We start from the raw sequence: 21,014 nt of genomic DNA, 5'->3' as shown, positions 1-21,014 counted from the left end.
ATCCTACTTGAGTATACTACTTATTTCTTGATGTGCTGTAAAAATCCAAGGCATCATTATAAAAAAGTAGTAGGTTTCTTCAATAAAAGAACAAAAACAAAAAAAAAACAGTTGTAAACTACAGGAAGGTAGAAGAAATGAGACACACAAACAAATACACACAGAGCCATACTGAAACCCATTTTTTATGTAAGCTAATGAAAATAACATTTAAACTGGAAAAAAATCTAGGTGTGATAGCATGCACTTATAATCCCAGCACTACAGAGACAGATCCCTGAGGACTGCTGGTCAGCCAGCCCAGAGGTACTGGTAAGCTCCAAGCTGATAAAAGATGTCTCAAAAAACCAAGATGGATGATGGTACCCAGGGACTGACAAAGTTGTTCTCTTGTTTCAACATGTATATGTGCACATGAGCACACATGCACAAGGAGGAAAAAAAAAAGGAATGAATAAATTAGTATCCTTCAGCTTTCATGCCCTCAAAACACCATTTATCTTAGTCTGAGACAGGAGAGAGAGCAATCTATGCAACTTTGAAGCTCTGTAACACAGAGTGGTAGAGAGATGTTTGCAGCCCAAGATAGTGGTTTCTGCAAAGTGCAGAGAGGAGTCAGATGGGGTGGTCCAGGAGACATAACTGCAGCAGGTTAGAGACTACCAGCCTCATCCCTGAGTAGTTCCAGCATCCTGGCGGCTGAGCTAAGCTCTAAACAGTCACTTCTCTCAGCCAAGAAAACCAGAGCAACAAGCTCACACTTAGTATGTGTACTCCAAGGAAGAACAACTGAAATCCTGGCACCACATGCTGAGGAATTCATTTGGCCTCCGTATATCTTATTGTAACTTTGTGAAACACGAAAGCCATACTTTGTTTCAGTTTTTCCGTGCTGGTTTTCAACTGCTGACTGCTCAGATCTTCCGGTAATTTAGGTAAGCAAAACTAAGCCCATATCGATAAATGAGGAGAGGTTAAAAAAATTCAGAAATTGACGTTTTAAAAATAGAGCATGGTAAGACAAGCAGATCGGAACCACGGGAAGGGAGGAAGCTATGCATAATTTGAATTCTAGAGTTAATTACTCAGAGAAACAGGATTGGAAATCTGGTTTGGACTTTTGCTCTTGAGTCAGTAAAGCAAAGAAACGGAACTGAAGACCAACAGCATTTTTTTTTCGTAGAGCAAAGTTACATTTCTTTAGAATGATAGTTTTGTAACATATTCATGAAATAAACAGAAAGAGCGTTGTTATCCTATACAGTGAAGTGTCACTTAACGAGGGGGATACGTTCTTAGGAACAAGTCATTGTGTGATTTTGTTACACAAACAGTGTAAGTCTTCAAAACTAGGTTGGTTAACTCGGTACACAGTTAGGCTATTATACTGTATTGTATGATAATAACTACTGTGAGTGTGGTACCCAGGCTGAGAGATCAAGAGATGCTATATGCCTTCCTATGAAAATATAGAGGTTAAAATATTCTAAATCATCTAGTGTGCTACAGCTAGTTGTAGAGGCAAGGCTTCAACTCTGGACTCAGCTAACCTTTTCTAGTCTCTGGCTTTATAATGCAGGAGTGAAAGAAAGCTCGCCAACAGGACTTAAAAAATATCTAGTAAAGTGACCAGGGTCTCGATGACTACTTATCACTACTTATCTACCAATTCAAAGCCTGTGCCCTAAATGTCCAGGCTTAGTTTAGGCTTGTCCTACCAAGTCTCAGATCGATTTCTCCCACTGTAGCTCTGACCTACAGGAAGATTCAGGTTGTGTTCTGTTTTATCTTCTTTACAACTTTCTACTTATGTGTGTGTTTGTGTCTATATAAATTACAATGTGTAATAAATATAAATTGTAATGTACATATGTGTATATACACATTAAAATACGCTACATATTATAAGTTCAAAAACATTTAAAATTGTAAAATTGTGTGTGTGTATGTTTGAATATTTTTGAAATTATAATAATTTACTTTCTCCTACCATGGAATGATAACTGAAAGTAATTAAATGAATGCACAAATACCTGTTACTTCCCATCAGGCAGCCTGAGCCTTCTCTTTGAGGTAACTGGATTTTCCTCAAGGTCTCAAGTAAGATTCTGGGTAGATGACTTTCAAATTCCAGTCTACCATTCCAGCCCCAAGTGATCTCTCTCTCTACTTTGATGACACACATGTAGTAACTTCTCGGAACTATCAATATTTATCAACAGTTCCCTCTCTTGACTCCAGATATCTCATTTCTTCCTTTCCCAATTTCCCAATCATCTCTGAGACTCATGAAGCTGCACAGTCTACCAGTAAAGACTGACTGGTTCTTCTTGGCAATGCCTCCAAAGTGGTCCATCTTTTTAGTTGCCATGGCCTTCATCCTGGTTCTCATCCCCTCCCATCTGAATGGAACACAATTCTCCTGGGTATAATCTCTACCTCCAGTTCAAACCTCTATCCCACTGGTCACACCAGTATCTGATGACTTTTCCTAAGTTTCTGCTTTGATGGGATAATTAGTATGTTTCTAGCCCCTCAAAACAGCTTTTACATTACTTAATAGGACATAAACTATAACTTCTAGAATTCAAACGTGCTTTCAAACTGATATCCAGTCTTTCCTCTTGGTACCGACCCTGTGCACTGGAGAGTTTTATGTTAACTTGGCACAGGCTAAAGTCATCTGAGAGGGGGAACCTCAACTAAAAAAAAAAAAAAAAAAAAAAAAAAGCCTCAGGCTGTAGATAAGCTTGTAAAACATTTTCTTAATTAGTAGTTGATGGAGGAGGACCTTAATCCACTGTGGCTGGTGCCATCCCTGGGTTGGTGGTCCTGAGTTAAATTAAAAAAAAAAAAAGCTGTCTGAGCAAGCCATGAGGAGCAAGCCAGTAAGCAGCACCCTTCCATGATCTCTGCATCTGGTCCTGCCTCCAGGTTCCTGCCCTGTTTGAGTTCCTGCCCCAACTTCCTTTGATGATCAACAGTAATATGGAAGTAAAAGCCAAATAAACCCTTTCCTCCCCAACTTGCATTTTAGTCAGGGTGTTTCGTCACAGCAACTGTAACTCTAAGACACCTTGCGTGTGTGTGATTGTCACTGGAGTCAAGGTATACAACTTCTGTGGGTTTGTAGCACCGTTTGTACCCTGAGACCTTCCTCTGTTCATGCCATGTGCAGTATCCACTTTAACCCTTTCTATTGCTAAAAAAAAAAAAAACCTATCACCCACCATTTGATGTATCTCATGTAAATATTACCTCTCTCAATGATAGAACCAAGCCTTTCTCCTATTGCTAGTGACTGCTCCACCCTGTCAAACAGAGTTTGCATGTGGGTGGACCCAGTGCAACCCTATGGGATGCTGTCCACATCAATATCCTGGGCTGTAACAAATTCAGATCTTCTAGATGCAGCAGTCTCACCTCTAAGTTCTCACTGTGTAGCCTTTGTAAAGTCCGTTAGTTATTTCTGAGTTTTGTAAATGTATTATGTAGTAATTCCTTTTGTGGGCCATAATTACAATGAGGACACAACTGTGCGAGGCTGTCTTGCACACACCAATACCCCTTTTACTGCATGTTGAGGTAACACTGCGAGAAGAATAAACAATACCGTCTCCCTATAACAAAAGCGAAGCTTTTAATGTAAGTTATCTCCACTTTCTCTTTCTCTTTTAATCTGTGTTGCATACAACCCACTTCATGAGTTCTCATAACCTTCTGTCTACATAATATCATCTAGGCGACAAAGTCAGTTTTTAATGTAATATAAATATCTTCATGTTTCATGTCCACAAACGCAACTTCAGCATTATTTTTTTAAAGAAGGAAACATCTCTTGTTTCTAGCTCATCATTTAATTCTCTCTTGCACTATTTCCTTATTCTTAAAAGATGATTCTTCTTTTTGTCTTCCAATTGTATTTCCCTTGGCGAATTACCTATGGAATGTTCACTCTTCAACTTGGTTAAATTTACTTAAGCCACACTGATTCATTCATTCAACAAACGTTCATCTAGAGTCCATTTCATACGTGCAGTGAGCTGAGTGACGGGGGTAAGGTCCAAACCAGACAGACCCAGCTCCTGCCCTTGCATGTTCTGAGACTAGGTGAAGTATTCATACATCATTTGAATATGTTTGCTCTAAAACGTCATTGATCCTTTTCCTCCTAAGCAAGTGGCTTGGGTTCCCCATGATAATCCAAATGTCACGGGGCGAACACCATCATCAAAACTGCAGGATCGTTGAAACTTGATCCCCAAACCAAACAAGAGCAGATATCATCGGAACTTTTAAGGTGCACTTAACCATGTAAGGTGCGACATGTAAATGACTGGCATAAAGGAACTGAATTTGCAGATCCAGGAAAAGCTGGGGCTTGTGCTGGGGCTGAAAGGCAGAGAACGGGGTTTCTAAAATGAACAATAATTTCAGCTCAGAGAATACCGTTTTAGAAAAGAACTCAATTTGCCTATATCGTTAGATGGGGCTGGGGGCTGGGATGAACCTAGAGAAGCCAGGATGGAAGCAGATAAGAGAATCATAGCCTTGCTGCACGTGGCAGTCACGGGGATGGCTGAAGGCAAAAGTCAAATGTAGGTGGAGCAATTATTATCTCATGGTAAGTCCAGCTGTTAAAAATGGTCTCTCGTGCCAATCAAAGGGAAGTTATTAGAGCAAGAGGCAGGGACTATGACCCAGGTACCCCAGGGAAGACTCAGTCTAGAGATAATTTTGGAATCTGGGACAGGGTGACAGCTGAAAGGACAGAGACTTATAGGGAAAGGAGAGACAGTTCAGTAGACACTCTTATCAGAAATAAGGTGTGCAGGAAGAACCGAGGCTTCAGGGAGAGGAGCAAGCATTGCTATCCCCTGTGGAAAATGCAGGCAAGGGTCAGCCATCGTTAGTGACCAGGTGCTAGAGGTAAAAGGAAGTCAAAGGTTGAGCTGATAGTGCCTCAAAGTGATACCTTTCCAGGTGTCCCAGGTGCCTGAGAGCTCAGAAAGGAGATGGCGTGAACGATAACAAGCATCTGCCTGCTCCAAACCATTCGGAGTGATAAGCATCTACCGGCTCCAACGGTCCCATAGTCACCTTTCTTGCACAGTATACCCCACCCTAAATATCTGTTCTTGGTTTATATACTCAGTACACTCTGGACTGGGGTAGGGCTTATTTATGAGGAGCCCTGCACCAAGTGGCCTTTTACCTTGAAAGTTTTATTCTGGCTATAAGACACTGACTATTTTTTTAAGTGGTGGGAAAATACTTTGTTTCGTTTTGCTTTTCCACTTATTAAGTATCTAGTAAATGGATCACTGTCATTTGATAGTGGCCATATCTAATCAAAATTGGTTGTGTTCATTGTTTATTTATTTTTTTATTCCTAACTTGCTGTTTTCTCTTACTCCAAGTTAACAATAAGTGATTAATATTTCACGCATCTCCTACCTAAAATGAATCTACTAATATGGACCAACACTGCCCACCTTTCAAAATCTGAGATTTGCCAGTCAGAGGCCTATAGTTCAACTGTGTAATGGCTTCCGCTACCATTTAGCGAACAGTCCTATCAAGGACATAAAAATACAGTTTGTTTCTAAATGTTGGCCTTTCAGATTTTCTATGGCTCTAGCAAGTTCTTGCAGCTCGATTTCCAACAACTTACCACTGTGCGAAGGTAACAATGTTGATACATCCACAATTACACCTCTTGAAACTCTCTCTCTTTCTGTTGCAACATACTGAAAAACAACAAGAGAAATCCTGTTTGCTTCTGGACAGACTCTAAAGCACACCAAGAGCCAGGCATTCTAAGAGGCTATTCTAGAGATGCAGCAAATAGAGTAGCAAAAGATTGCTGGGGTTGTGGGGCTGGGGATGACTTATACACCAAAGCTTATCTTCAAGCCCATCCTAGGGGGAAGAAAGATGATTTTTTGTTGATGTTATCTGCTGACAAACTCTTAAAAAATTACACTGAAAATGCTTATAGGCCGTGTGTATGTGTGTACATGTGTGTGCATGTGTGTGTGCATGTACATGCACATGCTCATGGGGCACATGTGCACACGTGTTTGTGTGTGTGTGTGCGTGTGTATGTGTGCACGAGTACATGCGCTGATGGACATTATAAGAGAAAATACTATGCTGAAAATTAAAATCGGAGGTACAAAACAAACTTCTGGAGGGAATGGTGAAAGAGGCATCATGGTGAGTTACAGTAGGATGGAAAATATCTTAAAATAATGGTTTTATTTAGCTTTAGGTAAAATGCTAAATTCATTGGAGACAACTATGAGATATGAAAAGCAGAATGTAGGGAAAAGTTATATCAAAGGCTGCAAGTTTGGAAAGCCACGTATAGTGTTGTGGACAGGAAGTAGAACCACATACAGAGATTTAAGAAATAACATGACAGAGAATGTCTTTACAAGAGCTGAAGACAAAAAGAGTGTGATCGTGGCAACTCAGCCAACAGCCTACACATAATACGACACCAGACACAGGTGAAAGAGGTCATCTCCAAAAGACGTAAGGACACTAGAAAAGAGAACAGAGGCAAATGTGCCTTCCCAGACATTATTCCCAGGTAAAGATGGAGGACTGAAGACACAGTGGGAGGCCAGAAATCGCACCAGATCTAGAACACACTGAATGGGAGGTGTGGCCCATCTCTGAACACCTCCCTAAAGATGTCAGAATCGTGCATGTGCACAGCATGAGAAAGGACAACACCAAGCTTATGTGAGCACACAGGAGAACAAAATACCTTATCTCATTATCCTCTTCATTAATCTGTATATTTTCAACTGCCCTTGTAAGACTTGACTGTTTCTTCTGGAAAAACAAAAACAGTGACACCTATTGTAGAAACACCAGTGGCTGCTGCATTTCTTGAGGTCAGTGGTCTGCACTGTTATCATTAAAGACAACTGAACTGCCATCAAGGGTGCTTTTACTTTATCAATCAAAATATTTGTGTGTGTGTGTGTGTGTGTGTGTGTGTGTGTGTGTGCAATGAAAGCATGGTCTAGTTCAGCATTCGTGGGCTGTTCTATAAATAGCTATCACATTAAAAATGCACTTCTTTAATGCTGAGTCATAATGATTTGGCACATTCTGAATTTTAGACAGACCAGTAAGACCACAAAAGAGAGGGCATTCCAAAGAGCTGCCACAGAAAGGCACATCTGTTTGGCTGTTAAGCACAGCATATGAGTCTCAATATATATTTCTTTCTTTTTGTATTTAATTCAGACCGTTAAACAGGGCCCCACCCCTTAAGTGTGCCTTCTCTGGAATAGAGGACACACCTCCAATGCCCAATGGTGGAAACTTTACTAACGTTTGAATGTTTTGAGGCCTTATGTTATAGTAAGAATGATTGTTTCTTCAATAGAACCATTTCTTGGAAAAGAGAAGTGTCATATATATGAAAAACAAGCATATAAAGTTGATGAGGGGGTAGCAAGAATAGCAATGCTCACCTTCCAGTATAAGGCTCCAAAAGCAAAGCCAATTACAAGCGAAATGAGAGCTGGTAATGCCATGGCTGTCCATTGTAGGCCTGAGTCTTCAGGGGACTTTGCGGCTTTCCCTGCAATTAAAAGGACACAGTGGTAAATAACTCGGCTATGTTCTAGAGGGCTGCCTGTTAGATTGTGGCTACGGTGAAAGGATCCCGTAATGACGTGTACAACCTTTTACAGTTTTCAGAAAAAGCAGGGTTTTCTGTTCAATTTTCATTTTGCAAGCAGTATAAAACCATATAATCTCTAAAAGACAAAGGTGTTTTAAAAAAAAGAAAAAGAAAAAGAAAAAAAGAAATCCAACAGGTAGGAAGAGACTTGACACAGTTAAGAGTCATGCATGTTTGGAATCCAGCCTTGATATATTCCTGAGCAGAAAGGATTTCTACCATCATGCAATTCTTTCTTCTCTAATCGATTATCTTAATATTGTTTAGCCTTCCTGCTCTTAGCATTCTGAGCCCCAATTTAAGAACCTTCAGATCCTACACCCATTCAGCTAGGGTTAGTCTGTTGCAGACAGCAAATCATAAAATGCATCTTGCAAACACAGCACTTTAAGCAGCCTTAAAATTGTGGATCTTTGCTCATTCACACCCTCAGTACACACAGTGGAGGAGGACTTTTTTTTTTCTTTTCATTTTATGTTGGAAAGTTTGAAACTACTCGGAAGAATGACTGAAGCCACCAGTGTCACCCTGCACGAAATAACCCTTTAGTGACAAAAAAAAAAAAAAAAAGACTTTGACTGATTTTCCTACAGGACTCATTTACAAAGAACTGTCTAGCTTTTTGGAAACATTGGAGCATTTGCTAGCCTGAAATTCCCTTTCAAAGAGATTGTACATTTCCAACAACGACAGGACACAAATCAACACAGGATCAAGGTAGAGTGTAGAGTGACTGCTTTTAGGTAACCTTACAATAAGAATTTGGTCACAAGGTGAGCCTACAATTACTTAGCAGCTAACATCCCTCCAAGTGATTGCTAGAAAGGAACAGATCCACTGTGTATGTGCACCCCATGTTGATAAAGGGGAAAAATTCTAAAGTTTATCCTAGAAGGTAAGAAATAAATCGTATCTACTATAGTGAGGACAGGAATCTGCTATTCCCCCCAGTACATGTGGATGCCAAGGAGAGAATTTCCTAGTTCTGTATTTCCTGTCTTCCCCAAATCATGTTTGTTTGTGAGCCCGTGTGCATGCGTGTGTTAGAGAGAATGCTTAGGAATGGGTGCTTATGAGATGCAGGAATTGTGTGGGGAGTTGTCTGAAATCGTGTCATCCACTTACATAACAACAAACTGCTTCCTCAAGACAGAATGAACAGTTCTCTGGCCTCCCCCATCATACAGTCACAGGACAGACATGTTTTAGGCATCCCAAATTGGGAATCAATATTCATTTATCTCTCCAAAGCAAATAGCTCCCCTAGTCGCAAAGACATGGAGAATAACCGAAGGAGTGATGGACATCACAAGGGATTTCTACCACTTTAGGAATTTCAATGTCTACAAATAAATAAGTTGGCAGTCTGTGTTTGTTATTTCCTTTGAAGGACAACCTGCTGTGGCCATCATTGTTTACTGGGACTGTTAATGCTGGAACTATTAGTCAACACAAGTCACACATTCTAAAATACAGCAACATTCCTTCTGTAGGAAGGGAAGAGAGCAGGACTCTAAAGACAAGGAGAAGAAAAGGCCAGGGTAATCATCTTTCTCCAGAGCTCACTGCTGCTTCTATTACTTCATGCTTGGAAACCTGCCCTCAGTTCTTCCAGGCATACTAATAATGCTTAAGAGAGAGAGGACAGCTTTATCAAAAAAGGCTTTCTCACATATCTCTGGGGAGGACTTCAGCACCTCTACCAGGACTCTCCACCACAACTGGATGCCTCAGAGCCCACTCGAAGGGTATTTGAACCAAAGCCCATGCACATTACAGAACTCCTCTGCTTTATACAGCGATTGTCTGCCAAGAGCTTGTGGGAAAGAGAGCGGATCTGGACAGACTCTGAGTCATCCTTATTACTAAAACCTGTCCTTGGGTGAAATAGCTTACAAGTAATGGTTGTTACAAGTAATAGTAATGAACATCTTGAAAACATCAGAACACAGAAAACGATGCTCATCTTGCTGAGTTCTTTTTTAGGGCGTTAGCCTGCTTAAGAACTCCATGACAATGCCTCTCCCGGCACTTAGGAAACAGGCAACTGGTTCAGATCCCAAACACTTCAGTTACTAGCCCATCATCTTATTGTCCAACAGTGTCCAGTTGTCTTCATAGTTGATGGTTAACTCTTAATAGCCATTAAGTATGGCCCCCGTGAACATGCATACTAACTCTTGTAAATTCACAGAAGTCCCGTGAAAAGGGGATAATAACACACCAATTGACTAAGGATTTACAAAGCTTAAGCAAGTAGCCCATCATGCTATTTATGTGTCCAGGTGTTCTGACGTACAACAGGTCTCTAGAAAAATATGAAAAACATGTTCCATACTCTTTCAATACTGTTTAAAAGGATCTCAAACTTGAGTGTTTTGAGAATACAGAATGCTACTATTTACTCTGTAAGTATAATCTCATTCATATAAATAGTAGGCCTGTATATTATTCCATCTCTCCCCTTTAGATAGTCACACGGTCCTCTGATTATCACCACTGAAAGACTTATCCTAACAAACTATGATGCTTTTTCTCAAGGTCTCCTGACTACTCTTCCCCAGTTTAATTTTCGTTATGCTATGAGAAAAAATACATAGAGCAACCCCTATGATGATTCTTATTCAGTATCACGTTCCTTGATAATGAATGTGAGTGCCACAGTAGATAGCTTTATGCATCGCTATCTAACTTATGAGTGACATTATACCTAGCCAAGCTGTGACACGTAAGACCTGTGCTTTACAAATGAAAGAAGAAAGAGAAAAATAAATGAGGATGAAGGAGGAAAGGAAAACTATGAAAGGATATCCACCTTGCAAAATAAATTAATAAGTAAAGGATTAAATAGTATTGAATTTTACATTCAGGTTTTCTTGAAGTTGGTAATTAGGACATTCTTTTGCTTCTAATCTTGATGGTGGTAGCCTTTTCAAACTACATAATTATAATTCACAACACATTATATGAAACACCTATTTTCACAAATTAGTTCACAAAAAGTACAAATGTGTAATTGCGAAATAGAAAGAAATATACAAACTGAGACCCATTAGCAATTTAATTTCCAGCATTTGACTTCTCTAGTCTGGGGAGACAGAACTCCCTTCACTAAGGCTCACTGCTCTCTCCAGAGATGGACGTTCAGGGTTGCTGAGTTGGGTAAGTTTGAGTAGTCATACTGGTAGAAATGAACTATGTTAATAAGAAGCATCACAAACCTTTTGATGAGTCTTTATTAATCTACTAGACAAATAATAATCTATACATGCCCAGAGAGACACATAACAAAGTCTGGCAAGAACACAACTCTTATCAAGCAGACACCCTGATAAAGTCTCACGGCAAAGCAAAAAGTCTGCTGCACAGATTGTTCAATAGTCATAGTACTCTAGAAACAGCACAGAAATCCCAAACCTTAACAATGAAGTTACCACCCGCCCGACCCCAGTCACCTGCCCCTGTGTCCTTGTCCCTAACCAAGTTTTAAAACAAGCCTGGAAAAGAAGATGACATTTATCTACCAGTAAATGAACCTCTCACCAAATGAAACTCAACTGCTTCTAAAAGAATGCTACAAAATTCAGAAGCCATAGAACAATATAACAGCCAGGATGTGCAGCATATGTTAAAAAAAAATTACTGATTGTTTAGAGAAATATCTGACCCCAACCATGAAGACACAAACAAACAAAAAAAAAAGATATAAATGCTAAGATGGCATGCATGTTCAAATTAGATGGTAAGAATGTCGGACAAAAGAAAATATGTCTTAGTATGAAGATAGAGCATCTCTGTGCAAAAATACCAAAAAAAAAAAAAGCAGATGGAAAATTTAAAACAAAAACAAGAAGTTCAGACGTGGTAGAAGGAAATCTTAGTGAACCATAAAACTGAGGACTGAAAATCATACATTGAGACCAACAATGATAATGAGGTTTCAGAAAATTAATACACGTCATCCCGGAACTTGGGAAGTGGAGGCAGGGGATCAGAATGTGTGACCAGACTAGCTACACAGCGAGTTTGAAGTCTAGCCTAAAAGATGAAATAAAAACAGAATTCAACTTTTGTGACACCGAACACAATACCAATCTGACCAAATTATGTGTGACTGGTTTTCTCAGAAGAAGAGCAAGAGAACATAGAAGAAATAGTTTCAAATACTACTGCCAAACTTCCCATAGCTTTGGGATTGGAACTTATATGTTCAAGAAACTAGACAAAAACCAAGAAAAATGAATACAAAGAAAATCACTTGTTATTGACATTTTTCACATTTCTAAAAACAAACAAACAAACAGCATAAAGTGAAATCTGTTCAGTATAGAGTACATGGAGAGAAAAAAAAATAGAAGTGGTGATTTTTGTGTTTCAGATACAATATTTTTGGAAGAAAATGCTATGGTGTCTTCAAAGGAATAAAAGAAGGTTTTATTAACCCAGAATGTGCTATGTAGTAAAAAATACCTCTCCGTGCAGCAGATAGTATAGACATTTCTCAAAGAAAAGAAAAAAGATTTGTTGCCAATAGATCTGTATTACAGGGAACTCTAAAGGGGTTCTACATCCTGAAACGAGATTAGGAGGGTGGACTGAGGAAAGAATTGAAGGTATGAAAATAACCTAAACGTGACATATATTTTCCTACTTGAAAGGGTATACAGTTGCTTCAAACAACTGTTTGAAAGCTAAATATGGGAGTTTATGGCTTAAGAGTATGACATTTATAAACACAATAGATTGGTTCAGGGAAGGTCCCTGTTTCTCTTGAAGGCCACCAGCCAATCCACCAATATTAACTCTAAGAAAAACGTTACAAGTGTAAATGTACATTTCAGTTCCTAGCGTCACTATAAATAACACAAAGAGATACTGAAGATAAAATAGAGAGGAAATGGGTCTCGCAGAAGAACGGAGCTCGAATGAAGAAACAGAGGACAAAAACTGGAACCAGAAAGCAAGTGGAAAAAGCAACTTGATCCAAGGTCAGCCACAATGGCAAGAAATATGAAGATCTGAAATACCCAAGACAGCTAGCTGGGCATGATACCACATGCCTGTAATCCCAGCCCTTCAGTGGCTGAGGCAGGCTGATTGCAAATCTGAGGCCAGCCTAGTTACATATTCAGAATTTGTTTATGAAAAACAAGAAAGAACAAAACAATGCACCTATGCCTACCTTTGAAAAACAATAGAAAGGCAATATACAAAAATGCATGTGACTCAGTTAACAGCTGTACAAAGGCATTTTTTTTCCCCTTTAAGGAAAGAAATTAGCTTAAAGTCAACAATGTCATTTTTCCAACTTAAAAATCTGGGACAGGTTGGGACAGTTAAAAGCAAAATATGGAGGATGAAAATAGTAAATTTTAATATCAAGAAAACAGGAACAGAGCATCTGAGATGCTAAAACTGGCTCCTTTGAAAAGATCAGTAGACAAAAGAAGAGATGACACATGCATACCAGGCCCAGTTTCTTTGTGAAATTTGTCAAATCTGATGTGTTATATGAATGCGATTCACAATTTTCGGTTTCAGAAGACTGTCCTGAAAATATTGGACTTTGTAGACTGCCAGCCAGTGAGTTCAGGCAGTATCCTTCCATTAGATGTATTAAATGTCTACATTGTGAAATATATAGATATTTTTAGAGGGAAAAAAAAGACTATATGTAGCTTTATTTTAGATCCAGGTTAAGTTTTGATAGAAAAACATTCTAAAGCATGTACTTCAGAGAGTTTTCTTTTAAAGACCAAATAAGCTATTATGAAACTGTAAAAAACAAAATATACACAGTATATTCAATAATCCTTATAATGATCATTGCACAGATTTGAAAATAAGACAGTACTCCAGGAACGTGGGTTCTTGGGCAAAGAGGACAGAAATTTTAGGGAAAGACATCCACTCTTCTCCAACATACATTCTTAGGTAATAGAATAGCGTCAGCAAATTTCCAAACATGCACTAGTAAATACGGAGACAAAAAAACTGCAAATATCCTTGAAATTACAGAGAGTTAGCACATGCACTTGAAATTTTAAAACTCCATTTTGATCAGGGACATTCTCCACAAAGTTTATTTTAAGCCTACAATGATTCAAAAGAAGGCCTCTGTCATTTTTTTTTTCAATTAATTTCATGCCTTATTTAAAATAACCTTAGCAGAAAGCTTATTGCCCTAATTCCTTCATGGTCCTCTTAACCTCTAGGGAGATCCAATTCTCCAAACCAGATATTTAATTGTCAGGAAGACCATACAAGGAATAACAGTAACAGAACAGTAGTATTAGTAATAATTTATAAACTTTGTTTAAGTCCATGCAACACTCCTATACAGGATACTTGGAGCCATGCATGCAGTAAATCAGATACGTGTACTTACTATTACTGCTACTGCTGTCATTCCTAAGGGAGCTGGCTGCAACAGGGGGTAACATAAATGGTTTTGTGACACTGACTCTGGAATCTAAATAGAAAGCAATAATGTGTCAGTGTTACATGGTGATTTTAATATGAATCACAGAGTCCCCCAAAGGCGAAGTGCAGTATCTTGGTAAGGGCTGGGTCTGCCTCCCAAGTCTAGATTATGCGGTCCCTATTTATTTGATACTCAGTTCAGTTGCTCAGTTGTGTCAAAAGATGCACCATAGTCGTCTTGTAGAGTGACGGCTTATTGCATGCGTAAAGCATGCTTAGAAACGTGAATAGTGAAGAGCTATTGGTAACCCGTCATAGTTTTAAAAGAAAGCAATGAAGTTAGTTCCATCATATGGACCCAGCTCAGGGAGAGGGGATGCAGAAGGAACTGGTGAGGCTCAGAACTCAAATCTCAGAGTTAGACCCTTAAGAAAAAGATATGAGAAGTGAACATTAGGAATGCTGGGGGTGAAGAATAATATCATTCTACTCTCCTAGCAAATATCAGAGTAAGAAAACGTGTGAGCCACCATCATGTGTTGTTAACTCACACAATTCTTCAATTTAAGAAATGTTGAGTATCGTTGTCTTGGAAAAGGACAAATCTTTCATGCTAGATGATAACCATTGGTAGTCATTGATATTTGCTTTCTTTTTTAAATCAGAAACACGCGTTCGTTCTATAGCAACACATTCTGTTCATTCAGCAGTAGAGGCTTAGAAAAAGTTCTAGCTTTACCATGTACATTTAAACAGGAAATGCTTAAACACCTTACCTTTCTCAGGACCTAATGTTGAAGAGAGCACACAATCACTAGTGTCGGATGCCACCATGAAGTCCTTGAAGGCATCAATGGATCTATTGAAAATACTAAAGAATTCTTCAGGAGTAAAGTGTCTAGCTTCTGGCCTCTTTGGAGATTCTTTTACATTCTAGACAAAGAAATAAATAAGCAAACAAAAAAACAAATAAGAAAGATTCTAGTTTTGAAATAACTCATGGACTTGACATCTGCATAATGGACTATTGACTATATCCTCAGTGATTCAAGTATTTGAACTCTACAGGCCAACAGGTTTCGATGAACTATTCTAATAGACACTACTCAAAATGGTTACTGAGAATAGGATGGTATCGGGTCAATCTCAGACTCAACTCATGACCAAAGCAACTAGGGGACAATCAACAAAACAGAAGAAACAATGGACAATGGGACAAAATAAGGTTGTGGCAACAGGAGAATGACTCCAAAAAAACAATTAAGAATTTTAAAACTGCTTATTCCAGTATGAGTGTTAGCTTTTAAGAGGCACTCCTCTATAACAGATGTTCCAAGAATTTACATCTGGGCATACTAAATACAGACAAGAATAGAGATTGATGGGAACTCCTTCAATTTTTTAAATTTTTTAGTTATGTGTTCAGATGCGTTGAGGTGGCAGAGGTGGCATGTACCTATTTGAGAGCAGATGCGGATGGAGTCCAAAAGAGGGTATCATGTCCTCTGGAGCTGGAGTTACAGACGGATGTGAGTTGCTCATCATGAGTTCTAAAAACTAAACTTGGGTCTTGGCCTGAACAGTAAGTGTTCTTAACTGCTGAGACATTTTTGCAGCCCCATGGAAAACTCGTATACACTGGTCTAGAATTTCTACTCACAGGTAAAGACCTTAGTGAAACTTTCCTGCACACATATCATAAGACAGTAAAATTTTTACCAGCAGTATTTGTAACCCTTACATCAATCAATCAATGGATAATCAATAATAATGGAATTCTATAAACAGCAAAAACAACTAATATATGTATAAACACGAGCATATCTTATAAACAATACAACATGACAGAAACACAACATAAAGAAAGGAATAGTATGATTAACTTATATAAAATTTAAACATCCAAATAATAGGTCTATATTAGGGCTATAACATAAATAATACATTTTATTAATAGCACACGTCTGTGATTTCTAGGGATCTAGTAAAAATGCCATGTCTAGCAAATGTACATTCTTTATTATTTGTAATGCTTTAACCAACACTGCCACTTATTAAACACAACTCATCTTTAAATCCCCAATACATATGTTATTTCCTTTGTGATAACCTTCTGATGTACCTGATCTTTTATAATTCCTACTTGCTGTAAATGAAATGACGTTCTGTCTGAGGTAGTAGTATGATGCGCATACTACTATGTACAAGACAATGCTAACGCACATTGTGGATTCCAAGGTATATTCTAACTTCAGAAAGCAGAAACTGAAACAATGGAAATGATCAAGTGTCCTGAAGAGATTATTAATATGGCAGGAATGCTGCGAAAAGGTAGCACTAAGCTAGCTGACCCCTCTAACCAATTAGTTCAGTGGTTTTCAACCTTCCTAATGCTGTGTGACTCTTTAATACAATTCTTCATGCTGTGGTGACCCTCAACCATAAGTTACTTTCATTGCTACTTCATAACTGTATTTTGATACTGTTAGGAAATATAGTGTAAATATCTGATATGCATGATAGCTTAACTGAGACACCCCCCACCCCGTGAAAGGGCCATTTGATTCCCATAAGGGGGTTGAAAACCTCTGAATTAGATACTCCAAGGTCTAGTCTATTATAGAGACAGTACCACAAATAACAATATCAGGAGTGTCTATACTTATTTTTGCCTGACCTGGCATTAAAGATTCTCTACTGTTGATTCTTTGGAAAGGGATCGGGCCACTGTTCCCATTTAGACATAAAGTACAGTGAAGTTAAGGCATGCAAAGCTGAACAATGTAGACTTAGGCTTTGAACCTCTTACTGTTCATTCCTTGAGTTCTGGGATATGTGGCTATTCCATAGGCTCAGAAACCAAACTAGAGTCATGTATAGGGTCATGTGTTGGGGCATTATAGATAATGGGGCAAATAGTCTGAGTCAGTTCTCCAAGAGAAACATTTGCTTTCAACACAGTTATAACTTTCTTTTATTAATTTATTCGCTTTACATCCTGATTGCAGACCCCCTCTTCCCAGTATCCCTTCTCACAGTTCCTTCCCCTACCTTCTCTCCCCTTCTCCTGTGAGTTACTGTCCAACCCTGGTACATCAAATCACTGCAGGACTAGGCACATTCTCTCCCACTGAGGCCAGACAAGGCAGCCCAGTCAGGGGAACAGGATCCACAGGCAGGCAACAGAGTCAGAGACAGTCCTTGCTTCAGTTGTTGGGGGGCCCACGTGAAGATCAAGCTACATATATACTACATATGTGCAGGGGACCTAGGTCAACCCCATGTATACTCTTTGGCTAGTAGTTTAATCTCTGAGAGCTGCCAAGGGTCCAGGCTAGTTGACTCTATTGGTCTTCTTTTTTTTTTTCTTTTGTTTTTGTTTTTGTTTTTGTTTTTGTTTTTCGAGACAGGGTTTCTCTGTATAGCCCTGGCTGTCCTGGAACTCACTCTGTAGACCAGGCTGGTCTCGAACTCAGAAATCCTCCTGTCTCTGCCTCCCAAGTGCTGGGATTAAAGACATGAGCCACCACTGCCCGGCTATTGGTGTTCTTGAATACACTTATAACTTGCTAGGCTAGGATGATAATATGAACTTCACTGAAATATGAAACAAAAATTAAGGTACAAGCAAAGTTGTCTTTTAAGATTACAGTGTAAAGATACTATATTTTCACCTTAGGTGGCAATATTTAGGTCCATTTTAGTATTGCAGTAAAACTACAATAGACTCTCCTTAAACTATCCTTCAATTAAAAGTTTATAGTTTAAAATAAAATAAAATCAGGAGGCTTTCATCTCCCCAATACCATTGCTTAAGAAAGGTCTTGAAGAATTCTAAGAACAAATAATTCTGATGAATACCAAGTTACCTTAGGTGCGTTTTCTTCCATACATTCCACGAGATCATCCACTATTTTCCCAAGTTTGTCTATGATGGAGTAATTACTCAAGCCTTCAGAAATATTTGAAAACTTGTCCAGAAGAGTAGTCAAGCTGACTGATAATTGTATTACCATATCTCGTAGCCAACAGTGACTAGGCTGGAAGAAATTCAGAGAGAGGACAAAGCATCTATTATAAGTGTGGCAGATTCAGGGGGCTCTTCAAATCTGTCAGCAGTTTAGTCACTGACTCCAGGACAAAGAATTTCCTCAGAACACAGGAGGTCAATTCATGTCTTGCTCAAGACAGACTTAACAGTTCAAAATAAACAAATGTGTAGAGATCAGAGGATAAATGATTTTTGTCCTTCCATGGAAGAAAATTAAACCACCCTTGTATACCTTACCTTCTCTTCCTTGGTCAATTGAAAGCCAATTCTTACAACCTGACCCCTCCCTTCACCCACACAGACATACAAAGTTCACGTAGTAATGGACTTTAATTCTATGGAAGACTACTTATGGCTTAGTCACTGCATTTTCAAAAGAACATTAAATACAGACAGGATTACAAAAAAAAAAAAAGTTACTAGGAAAGGGAGTCTTTGTGCTGAAGGAACTCCCAGTTCAAAACCAATTAACCTAAAAGTCTTGATAGATTCCAAGGCTTCTCAATAGATAGATAGATTCACGTGGGCAGGGATGCGATTTGAGACCTGAATAGAGGAACTTGAGTGGCAGTACCAGCTGTGTCATCCGTGGGAGTGAGTGCAAAAGGAAAGTGTATTTCTTGTTCAAAATTATCATTCGACAATTTGCCCAAGAACTATTTCAAATTTCAAGGTTGTGATAGCAGAACAGTAATTCAAGCATGGTGAGGGGGGGAGCTCCCGTAGCCAGTCCTGCCCACTTAGATAGATATTGGAAGCTAGCATCAATGCCTAACTGCACTGACATCTCACTGAGAGACACCAAGCAAACAACATAAACTCAGAATCACACGTCACACGTGTAGAGCATGAAAATGACGGAGATGGTGTGGATAGGTGGGACACAGGTTGCAGGAGATCAGCATTTTTAAACAGCCTTATTTTTCTGTGGTTCCTCTCTAGACCATTCCAGAGCATTTCAGGGCAGTTACAGCTATACAGCTTTTCAAGGATAATAGATTCTATATGCATTATGATCTTAAACTCTGTTTTTATGTGATCAATATTCTTGCCTATCTGCTCGGATCTTCTGACACAATTAAATTTCCGAGCTTTGAATTGAGCCACTCCTTTTATCCTGTGGTTTTTCCTATAAAAATGTGCTCTTTCTCTCTTCTCTCTTTCTGTGCCTCACAAAGACCCCCAGTTACAATAGAAGACTGTGCTCACTCATTTTTTTTATTTTTAACTTGGAGAGTTCTATAACAGTTATCATCAGGTTGCATCTTACTTATAACCTTTCTCATTTTCATAAACTTCCGTCACGTCTGAGAGGTACGATTTCCCAAGGTTTATCCTTTCAAACACAGGGACAACTTGTCTTAATATTAAATTTTTGACATACATTCATTTATTCTTTTCTTTTCTTATTATCCCCATTCCCCACTCTGCTACACAAACAGGATCTTGCTATGAAGTCTAGACAAAGCTGCCACCTTGTGATCCTCCTGCCTCAGTCTCCCAAGTACTGGGATTAGAGAAACACCGAACCATACACTAGGCTTGCTATAAATTCTTGGATATCCTGCTAACAACTCACATATTGCTAAGCCCTTACTATTATATTTTATTCAAGTCATTAGCATTTATATCACAGATCTCCTGAAAAGTCATTGTATCTTTAACTTGGTCCTGTGCATTCATTAATTTGTTTATTCAGCTATGCTGCAGCTCTTTAAGACTCTTGGATCTATTCAGGAGAGAACCAAAGTAAACAGATCATATTCTGGGTTGGCCTCTTTTGACCTTCCTGCCTGGGGGAGGGGGCAAGGGGAACCAGTCTTGACTAGTCTTCTCAGGAAGTTTCTTTTCTCTCTTGCTTCTTTCTTTGTGATTAAATAGAGTCAATGATTTGCAAAGAGAACAAAACACAATTGAATAAGAATGTCATTTGTGAGAGGATCGGAGGTCTGCTTTTTAATTCTTCCAAGATTATGAAATAGATGATGAAGTGTTGTAAAAGTCACAAACAGAATCCTTTCTTCGCTGCCTGAAAATGGCATTACTACTGCTTATCTTTCAGAGGCCATTTAAAACTTAAATACTTTAAAACAAATATTAGCTTAAAACAGCCAATAGAAGCACAGAGCACAGAGGATAGAATGCTCTCTTTTGCTGAAGAAATGTGAAGGATCAAGAAAGTTGACAGTGATTCTGAATGTCAGAGACAACTTTTAGACTCTTTTTTCCCTAAGCCATATATACAGATATCAAAAGAAACAAATAAAGACTTCTTTGAATAGGAAAATTTGCCTGAGATTTCGTTGTTGTTTTTTTTTTTCTTGTTTTGTTTTTCTTGACTCCATACTTCCTATGATCTTATCTTCCTTCCTACTACCTCCTGACATCCATCCTCTGGGTTAACTGGAGCAGGCCTGTGTAAGACTCCAGGCACAGTATATCCTTCACACTCCTATATATTCGTCACGTGTATTAATCTAAAATGCCAATTGACACCATGACACCAAACCAACACCTCTGGACTATGAGCAGATCATGACCTCTAATGATTTAGCTATCAACTTCCTTACAGATTTTTTTTCTTTTTTAATGTACCATGAGGATCAACTACATGCTTTTACTACATGACCCAATAACAGATACGATGAAAGACAAAATGATTATCAGTAATCTACACACAAGTAGGAATACGGCTGCTTCGGGGGGGGGGGGCAATAATGAAAATCCCCCCCAGTGTGGGGGAATTCAAGGGTAGGGAGGTGGGAGTGGCCTGGTGGGTGGTGACATAGCCTCACAGAAGCAGGAGGAGGGGAGATGGGATAGGGGGCTTGG

At 38.9% G+C, this 21,014-nt stretch overlaps 1 protein-coding gene across 2 annotated transcripts in view; it reads right to left on the bottom strand.

Moving 5' to 3' along the window:
• Kitlg (KIT ligand) overlaps positions 1–21,014 on the bottom strand; it is an 82,111-nt gene that overhangs the window by 5,397 nt on the left and 55,700 nt on the right. Inside the window, exons 4-9 of one of the 2 annotated variants that reach the window (XM_028783028.1) lie at positions 18,001–18,171; positions 14,908–15,064; positions 14,097–14,180; positions 7,497–7,606; positions 6,779–6,846; positions 5,675–5,750 (exon numbers count right to left, since the gene is read on the bottom strand). In XM_028783028.1, coding sequence (XP_028638861.1) covers positions 5,711–5,750; positions 6,779–6,846; positions 7,497–7,606; positions 14,097–14,180; positions 14,908–15,064; positions 18,001–18,171 — 630 coding nt within the window. In that variant the 3' untranslated portion in view covers positions 5,675–5,710. The remainder of the gene's footprint in view (positions 1–5,674; positions 5,751–6,778; positions 6,847–7,496; positions 7,607–14,096; positions 14,181–14,907; positions 15,065–18,000; positions 18,172–21,014) is intronic. The other variant, XM_028783029.1, reaches the window with a different exon arrangement.

This window comes from Grammomys surdaster, unplaced genomic scaffold (genome assembly GCF_004785775.1).
Source record: "Grammomys surdaster isolate TR1022 unplaced genomic scaffold, NIH_TR_1.0 958, whole genome shotgun sequence".
In the NCBI taxonomy this organism is placed as follows: domain Eukaryota; kingdom Metazoa; phylum Chordata; class Mammalia; order Rodentia; family Muridae; genus Grammomys; species Grammomys surdaster.
This window is presented reverse-complemented; position numbering and strand designations above follow the sequence as displayed.